Source organism: Scophthalmus maximus, chromosome 17 (genome assembly GCF_022379125.1).
Source record: "Scophthalmus maximus strain ysfricsl-2021 chromosome 17, ASM2237912v1, whole genome shotgun sequence".
Lineage (NCBI taxonomy): Eukaryota > Metazoa > Chordata > Actinopteri > Pleuronectiformes > Scophthalmidae > Scophthalmus > Scophthalmus maximus.
In genome coordinates this window covers 7,190,671-7,200,000 of record NC_061531.1, presented here as the reverse complement: position 1 = coordinate 7,200,000, position 9,330 = coordinate 7,190,671, and the positions used below count along the sequence as shown (strand labels likewise).

At 44.8% G+C, this 9,330-nt stretch overlaps 2 protein-coding genes across 2 annotated transcripts in view; one reads left to right on the top strand and one right to left on the bottom strand.

The window, feature by feature from the left end:
- Window positions 1-4,006, bottom strand: part of baiap2l2a (BAR/IMD domain containing adaptor protein 2 like 2a) — a 24,133-nt gene extending 20,127 nt beyond the window's left edge. The window contains exons 1-2 of the mRNA XM_035614886.2: window positions 3,872-4,006; window positions 1,000-1,150 (exon numbers count right to left, since the gene is read on the bottom strand). The gene's annotated coding sequence lies outside the window, so the exon portion shown is untranslated. The remainder of the gene's footprint in view (window positions 1-999; window positions 1,151-3,871) is intronic.
- The window catches only part of cbx6b (chromobox homolog 6b), a 9,938-nt gene extending 608 nt beyond the window's left edge, over window positions 1-9,330 (top strand). Inside the window, exons 1-5 of the mRNA XM_035614885.2 lie at window positions 1-372; window positions 3,913-4,195; window positions 4,526-4,767; window positions 6,352-6,531; window positions 6,956-9,330. The exon at window positions 1-372 is cut by the window's left edge and continues 608 nt beyond it. Coding sequence (XP_035470778.2) covers window positions 1-372; window positions 3,913-4,195; window positions 4,526-4,767; window positions 6,352-6,531; window positions 6,956-7,186 — 1,308 coding nt within the window. The 3' untranslated portion in view covers window positions 7,187-9,330. The remainder of the gene's footprint in view (window positions 373-3,912; window positions 4,196-4,525; window positions 4,768-6,351; window positions 6,532-6,955) is intronic.

The window sequence follows — 9,330 nt, the reverse complement described above, 5'->3', positions numbered from 1 at the left end:
CCCGCCGGGGAGTGCGACCCCCAAAACTTTGGGCAGCAAGCGGACGAGCCGTCGCTGTACGCCGGCGCGGACTGGGGCCACCTGCGGCGCGCCGCGGAGCAGCTCCGGCAGACCGTGCTGCAGCAGCGGGAGCAGATATCGAGCGACCAGCGCACCATCCGGGCGCTGACGGGCAAACTGACCGAGTGCGAGAGGGGGCTGGGCGGCCTGTGGGGGGCGGCCGGCGCGGCGGAGGACACGCACCTGGCGCGGATCATGGTGCGGGACGGCCCGGCGTCGGGACCCGACGGCGGCCACCTGCTCACCGCCCGGGCCGTGGACGAGCTGGAGCAGGCGATCAGTCAGCTCAAGGAGCGCATCGAGAAGCTGGAGGTAGGTGAGGAGCGAAGACCCCCCGCGACACAACACCGGGCAGAGGCTTCGTGCGTCTGTGGTCCCATCGTGACGCGCCTCCCCGTCACGGGATGCTCCATCCACCCGGAGTCCTTATCGTCAGAGTAGTTCGTTTCTTCTTCACTCTTTAGGATTTTCCGGGTGAGCGCAAAGTTCCCGTGTTTTTGGTGAACTAGAACATCAGGCGAACGATACAGCAGTGGCATGTGAAGGATGGGGGGGGGCTCTTCCATTGTTTTTCCCACTCGTAGCATGTCACCTGTTAATGCGTTGAATAATGCACGAGTTGATTGCTCTTTGCAAGCCTGCTCACCTATCAAATGCAAGATGTAGGCTACAAGCAAAATTAAAAGAAAGAGTGAGGCAGGTAAACAGGGGGAGAGGAGGAGGGGGGGGAGGATAAAGAGGAGGGGGAGGGGGAGGGTAGTGGCAGCAGCAGCAGCAGCAGAGAGTATAACAGAGTAACATGAATCTTGGGGCTTATCTGACCAGAATCAGATGATGTATAACCTCAATTTTGCCTAACAAAAAAATCCATACATAATTAACGAAGAGCCCATATCAGTTGAAAGCACAGACTAGAGGCATACAGGATAGGATACTCACTCTCACTCCGTGGGGATTTAAGTAGGACGCGTCTGCACGGGGTCATTTTCTTCGAGGATGGTGCGCCACTCTTGTTCCACAGATCCACTGAGGGTTAGACAAAAAGCCCCGCCACGCGTCCATCCAACCTCCATGTTCTGGGCTGCGTTTCCTGTGACAGAATGGGATGGGAATGGATTTCACGGGTCTCCTGTGTGACATTTAAACACCACACCAGTGTGTTCTCCTCAGCCCCGGTTCTGCCTGTGTACAAGAGGTGCCGGGCCTACTTCAGTAACACAGTGTGGTGTTTACAACAGGTCCCTGTCTACATGGTGACTATGCACCAAAGGGCCCTCATCTGGGAATATTCAGGTCAAATAACCACGTCAAATTCTTGACTTTCCTCCTGCATCATGCATACACACTCCAGCCTGTGTGTGATGCCAAAAACAAGGTGATGTGCGACATAGTGGGCTGAGTGTGCACTCAGTGGTTTTTCCATTCGGTGGCGTACACCAGTTTGAGCAGCTACTGTAACATCAGTATGGTTTTCACCCGCGGCTCCGTCGCAGTAAGCACTCTGTAATATCATGGTGATCGTGATGATCCACCGCTCCGTGCTTGGCACAGGCTGGAATTTGAACTCAGGACCAATATCTTCCAGCCCAGCTACGCATCTTATTGTCTATGTCACTATTGTAACTTTTTTTTTTTTCAACTGAATGAAAGATGACCTTATTTGAATGGAACTACAGGTAATTGTGGGCATGAATAGGTGTAAACCAACTACAGCAACTTTTTGGGTCATGCAGCATCTGGAATTCTAATTCTATAATGAATCACTGCTGTGTGTAGGTTCCCTACACGGTTTGTTTTATTTAGCACCTCAAAGGGGAAAAATTGCATAAATTACAGTTTATAAGAATACTCCAATTATTTACACAAAAATACAAAGGACGTACAAATTTGATGACTCAAGAACTGTATTGGAGATATGGAGGGTAATGTAATGTGATGTAATGAGGAAGCTACGGATGACACAACAGGCTTCATGGTGACTAAAAATTTGACAAATGTTTGACATTTCTTTTGCTAATTTGATCTCAAAATGTAACTGGATAAATGTGTTCCTGGGGACTGCCATTTCAACTGGAAAACCTACAATGGGGAAAGATGAACTGAGGATTACATTTAGGATACTAACATTCATCATGTGTCTAATTGGGGACAACAATGACATGACCTCTGACCTCTTTGTGTTATCATTTCAGTGCATCATTTGTAGTACTTTAACATTGTAAGGTGATATTACTCTTTGTGTTATCATAAAAAAAAAGTGTAGCATATGTAGGGATGGTGCACATTATATGGGTTTTATGTTTTGTTCAGTGTCAAGTATGGGAATTAGGTTATCTGTTTTTATCCCCCTGGGATCTCCGTGTGTCTCTACCGCATGCTGTAAGACAATGCACTTGGTGGATTTACTCGACCACATATATTTTATAGGACTGTTGCAGAGTCTGTATTTCCCACATTTCTTCCCTTGTGGTTCGGGTATGTTTTTCAGTGAGGAATTATGTGGCTGAGCAGAGCAATTTGCTGTTGGCTGAAATAATTCATTATCTTGGCAGCCTTTCTGACTTTCAGTTATTTGTTGTGTTATACTGAATTGAAGAAAAAGAATCTCTGTAGACTTAAGAGGATTCAGTTTAAGCAAGATTTGCTCAGACCCAAAACTGCTTGTATTTAACACTTGGAACATCGATTTTGTTATGTTCCACGTGAAATGTGTCACCACAAGAGATTTAAAGTGGCTATAATTCCTATTTCTATGGTAACGGTGTATCCAATGACAATGCAATGTGACAACATGTAAGGGTTCGCTTATGAACCTACACTGATTTTGTACCAGGATCTGCAATTCCCCTTGGCTTTACAGAGCTTTACAGTTCCAGCCCATTGATTAGCTGTCGGGCCAACAACTTTGCATCTTGGTCCCCTCTCACAGCAACATTTTCGGCCACAGCAGGCAGCAGTTTTTTTTGTGAAAAAAGCTCTGAACAACTCAGCAGCGGAGCATTTGGCAGCTTGAGAGTCAAATATTTTCCACAGTAGTTAGAGGCCAAAAAGCTGAAAGATCTAAAAAAGAGTGTAAATTGAAATCAGCAGGGGACCAGACACAAGACACGAAGTGAATGTTAACTTTGCCTAAAGTGGCCAAAAAATTGGTTACTAAGTACTTAGTCATGCCACTCTATTTCTATTATATTTTCACAGAGATCTCACTATATTGTTAAAAGACGGCAAAATCACTAAATATAATCCAGGGTTGCATACTACAGAATCAGTTCCAAGCAATGCTTCAAGAGCATGGAAATGCTCTATAGAGTAGCCTAGCAAAAAGGAAGCACCGTTGAACTTAGTCTAGTACAAAGACTGAAAACAGTGGGAAACAGCTTAGCCTCGCTTTATACCAAGGTAGCAAAATCTACCTGCTCACACCTCTAAACTCACTAATCGACATGCAAAGAAATAATCGGCGTTGTCTGAACATAAACCTGGTATTACACCAAGGGATCATGTGTGGGACAAAGCAGCCTCACTGTGACAGCACCCAGCCAAGTAATAGTTCTGTCCATAGCCTCCAGTAAAACAAATTGGCAGATCCCAAAGTGGCGGACTACACCTTGAAGTAAAAACATAATAAAAAACCCATTTCAAATTAGCTCCTAGATGTATCCCCGGGCATATTGTAATGTTTCAGAGAAATCACTCATTAATTGGGTTTAATTTGGTCTCAGACAGCCCTGCAACCAACACATACTGGTAATAAACACTGCAAGCAAGTGGAGAGATAACTTCAGTATTTTCCTCAGACTGTAACACCCACCCTCTGAACCAGTCTCCATCTTTGGTCTCCCTCCTCTACAGTCGGACATTGGCCCATTTCCTCACAACCAGACGGACGGTAGCACCTCAGGAGTGCCAGAGGAAGGCGGGATGTCTGGTGGCCCAGAAAGGCTGGCTGTTCCTGGGCACACAGCTGGTGCTGACAGGCCCTGGAGCATGGACGACTTGGAGGGCGAGCTGGAGAGGAAGGTAGAGCTGCTGGAGAAAGAGAGAAAAGCCCTGAGGCTGGAAACGGAGAAACAAAGACAGGAAATCGACCAGGACATCAGTAAACTACACCATCGAATCTCGGGACTGGAGGAAGGTAAGAGAACCTATTAAAAAGAAAGTACAAAATGAAGAAAATAATCAGAATGTATAGGTATGTGTGGGTACATCTTGATTATTTAAAATGAATATAGGACAAAAATATACAGAGAAATTATAAGCGACTGTGATTAATCCGATTGCATTAACTACTAATGATGACAAATAATATTATTCGGATCTAGCGACCGGGGTTTTATTCTGATAAATTACTCATCAAAAAAATGATCAGAAAGACCATTGACAATGGATCAGTTTTGGACAACTTACTATTTTCTGCATTATCTACTGGCTTCCTCTTTTGCTCTTATATTGAATCCTGTCCCAGGTGTCTCGGGGCACTCCTTCCCAGAGGGCTACAGACTCTCCTTCCCAACGCGGACAAACTACATGTACGCTGTCGTGAAACACTCCATCCCAAAGCTGCGGGCCTTCACCCTCTGCCTGTGGCTGCGGCCCACAGAAGGAGGCATCGGGACGCCTCTGTCCTACGCCGTTCCTGAGCAGCCGAATGAACTGGCGCTGCTGCAAGGCCTGCACACCCCGACCGAGTTGCTCATCAATGACAAGGTGCCGCATCAGTCTGTGCTTTGGCTGCCGGGTGGTCTTTGAAACGCAATGTCAAAAGAGCGAGCATGTCCTGTGTATGAGTCATGACCTGTCTACTGCTTGGGTACAAATATTGTTTTGTTTATCACTGAATACACATTGGTCATATAACCTTTTCTTTTGTTGCTTTTGTTCTGCAACTTTAATTGAATTATATTGAAGATGCAAATTATCATAAATTAAATGGAGATATGTTTTTTCATAACCTGTATGTCCATCGTAAGTACTGACATTAATTTAAAATTATAGTTACATATTGCATTTTGACAAGTCTTAATATTTCAATTACAAAGAGATAAGGAGAAGAGTGTGTGTGCTTAAACTTTGGACCAAGTGTTGAGTGTCAATATTTTTATGTCAGCAATGTGCACAACATGTAGAATCAGGTGCATTAGGTGCAGTTAAGCAGCCACAGAAACCTCTATATCAGGAACTTGTAACAGTGAATCTATCTGTACTCACATATGTCTAGGAGCATTTTGTTTTGCAATATTTCAGTGTCTTTTAAATAAAAAAACAACAACATTAAGTATAGGATAAAAAAAAACAACCAGCTTCAGAGTGCCAACTGACCATAAAGATCCTGTGTGATCCTGTCCTTTAGAGGCTCATCCGCCTCTATTGGATTACAACAGCTGTAGTGTATATACAATCCATTCTAGCCTCAATTTGTTTTTTTTTACATCTATTTCAGAATATCAAGTGCCTGGAATTAGCATACACATAAGGACAACAAATCAAATGAAACAGCCAATTGAGCAGACAAGATACAAAGCCTAATTTGTGTGTTTAAATGACAAACTTCAGTCCCAACTTGACAGAACTGCAGGTTGGTGTGTAGTGCAGTGGCGTAAGGTATAATTCTATGAAGTTGTTATGGCAGTAGATGGCTGAAAGAAAAGCTGCGTGTCCTCGGAGGTAGCAGAATGTCTTTGTGACTGGGAACATGCTATCTTTGAACACACAGAGACTCTTGGCCCTGATCCCACTTGGCACTGACATGAGGTTAGTCAATCACAAGGGGACAGTCTTAAGTACAGGTGTGAATGTAGCTAAGACGCACGGAGGACGCACTGACATCCGACTGCTCACACCACATTCAGAGCTGGTGCAGGCCACAAATGGCCACATTTCTTTACGCAGTGTCTAAGTGTCCAGGTCCACATTGAAGAACCACCTGCTCAAATGGCGTGTGATACATGGTTTATGATCATTGAATGATAAGTGGAAGTACATTCTCATTCCTACTCATGAATTCTTACTCCTATATCTCTATGAGCTTTAAAGGCCCTATATCTATATCTCCTGAGATGTATCCCTATGGGTTGTTCAAGCCCTTGAGAGATATTGGAGATATAGGAGGGGTGTATCAAACATCTCGGGTGATTTTAGCTTTTCCTGGAATGTGCCAAGGAATATACCCAGGTATGAATAAGGCCAGAGAGATTTAAAAAAAAAAACATTCACGTGTGTGAAACTTGAAATCACTTGAACGCAAAAACATCTACTTTACCTGCATTTCTCTTTTGCTCTCTCCTTCCCTAGGTGGCGCAGTTACCTCTGAACCTAACCAGAGGCAGCTGGCAGCACATCTGCGTGAGCTGGAGCCAGAAGGGAGGAGCCTGGCAGGCCTACCAGGGGGGAAAGCTGAGGGGCGAGGGCCACGCACTGGCCGCCGGACACCACATCAGAGCCGGGGGAGTGCTCATTCTGGGGCAGGAGCAGGTAAATGCAGGAGGGAGTGAAAGACTGAATGAAAGAATTCAAGTTGAAGTTGTTAGTGGAAGGTACGGCAGTTTACTGCTGAATAAATATAATATGGTGTGACCTTCATACAACTGCAGACTACCACCTGCTACTGAGACTCTCTGTTCGCTTGCTGATTTCTCCATGAGATAAAACGAATATTGTAACCAAAATAATCAAGAAGACCACAGGCTTACAGGGGGAGAACCCTTTTCATATGAATATCCTTTAGTCCTACAATCCTTCTGGTAACCTTGTATCGGCCTTACCGCAGCTTTGACTCAGGCAGAAAAATGCTGAAGCTGAGTCTGTGTGTGTTTATGGAAGTATACGTTTCTCCCTCCGGTCGCCATGCTCCCTCTTCAGGTTTCTACCACCACCTAACAACACTTCTTTCCTCCAGGATTCCCTTGGTGGAGGATTTGATTCATCCCAGGCTTTGGTCGGAGAGTTGTCTCAGGCGGGCCTTTGGGACCGGGTCCTGTCCTCCGGTCAGGTGGCCAGCTTGGCTCGCTGCGGCAGAGTGACCCAGGGCAGCGTGGTCCCCTGGACTGAGGACGGAGTTGAGGTTTACGGCGGAGCCACCAGGCACCCGGGGGAGCCATGTAGTAAACACAGCAGGAGCTCTCAGTGACCAACGGTGACAGGCTTTGAGGAGAGGGGAGGTGAAGGACGGTTAGGAACAAAAAGCTATGGTTCCATCGGCCCAATATTCGCATTGCATCAGTTCTTATCAACTCTATGTGGCATGGACTGACAAGTATGTAAATATTGGAAAATGAATGGCATACATTCACACGACACAGTAGCGGCTTTGCACTGATGCAGTCCATCACGGGGCTACAATGGCGAATTGTGCAAGAAAACAAAATGGGATTTCCTCATGAACACAGCTATTGTATATGTGTGCTGTACGTCACATTGAAGAACATCTCGGTTAGGAGACTTGTTTCGGATTCAGGCTACCAGCCATCATCTCACCTTTAAAGGAATAATGCGCCACCAATAAATACCCTGATGCATAACCCCTTGTAATGTGGAGAATTAATGATACAGCATGTTATATGTGAGGTGATTGTAGGCACACTCTTGACAAGATAGGCACACAGCTTATAAGTGGAAAAGTTGTCATTCAACAGGCAAAACTGTGCAGAAATTAGCCCAAGTTGTAACAAATTCAATGCGATGAGTAAGCTGATGAGTACCTCCTCTACGGCCACCTGAAGTTGTGTCAAGCCAGCTGAAATCCCCCGATGAATGCAGTAGGGTCGGACTGGAGTTGACTAAGGGCTGTGAACGCTTTAGAGTTGGGAGACACGGTAAGGTGAGGAAAAAATGGGGAGAAAGTGGAGAGAATATTAAGTAGCTGGCAGACGGCAGCAAGGAGTGGATGACGAAAGAGAGGGGAAAGAGGGAGGACAGCGGCAAATACAGATGGATGGATCAGGCACTTGTTTGGAGTGACGCTACATATTGTTTTCACCTCTGCATGATGTGTCAATGTACCTGTAATGTCTTGCCCACTGCAATGTGTTGCTCGCAAGTCGCACAAAAGAGGACAGTGCCTCCACGCCTAGGAAGCTGTATTTGTGTTATGTGTATTCTATGAAGGCTCTTTTTCTCACTTAATGAGTTACTGAAGAAATCCAAATCTAAGACAAGACATCTATCCCCTAAGGAAAGCAGCTCCACTAGCAGAATGTTCGTCTTCTTCAGATGCACCTGCACATTTCCTGACAAGACTTTGCCCCATCTAGTATGTCACATTTAGAAAATCAAGGCCGCCGAGGAAACATCTGTCTTACTCTTACAGTAAACTTTGAATTATGGGAATTCGTGGTCTCGAATGCAGCCTTCACACACATAAGAATCTGTTACTCACACTCATTTTCACATTATATATGGACTGCCGTTTCGTACATGCAACCACTCGGTAATGTGGTGTTATAACTTGACAACCTGCGACCTCCAGCTTTTCCAACCTTCCTACGTTCCATGCAGGGGTCATACTGTGTGTTTGTGACACGTCAAGTTGCATCCACTATGTTTCTGATCATGTTTTGGGTTTTTTTTACTGCAAAAACATTTGGACAGTTATTCTCATCTGTTCTATGAGACATGGTGTTAAGGGCAGACTGTGCATTTCAAAAATTTCAAAAACACTGGCTCTCCCCATTGCATAAAAGAATGATCCTTAGTGGAAAGTGCCTGTCAGGGTGTTTGTGCCCATATAAACAGATCATCAAACGTATTATACTGATGAAAAATTCACACTGACAGATATTTTGAACTCATTAAGCATCCGTGTCTCTGCGAATCTCCCCGGTGATCCTTTTAAGATTTAAGGGGTTTGACAAAATGTTTGAAAGCACCGATGCAGGACTTGAGACGTCCGTGCAGTGCTGCCAAACCGATGCTGAATCAGGTCAAAATCATCTTGCTGTGCTTTGATGATGCCTCTGTTATGATCAATGTTATGCCTGGTGTCTGTTCAGCTCATGTCCGAGCGTTTTTTGGGGGCTTTTTGATAGTGTGGTGTAGCATATTTATGTTTATGATCATTGAAATTGAAAACTAAGCTTTTGAACTCTATCTGCAATGTTTGTCTTTTCTTACACGACTATTCTGTTTATTTTTTTTTTTTTACTATATGCATTGGTATGTGTTTCAAGTTGTTGTTTGCATAAATACTGTACGTCCGTGTCCTGTACGGTGTTGTATTGTTCCGAATACTGTATGTGTCGTGTATAAAACTCTTTAATAAAGTCCTAACTTTTA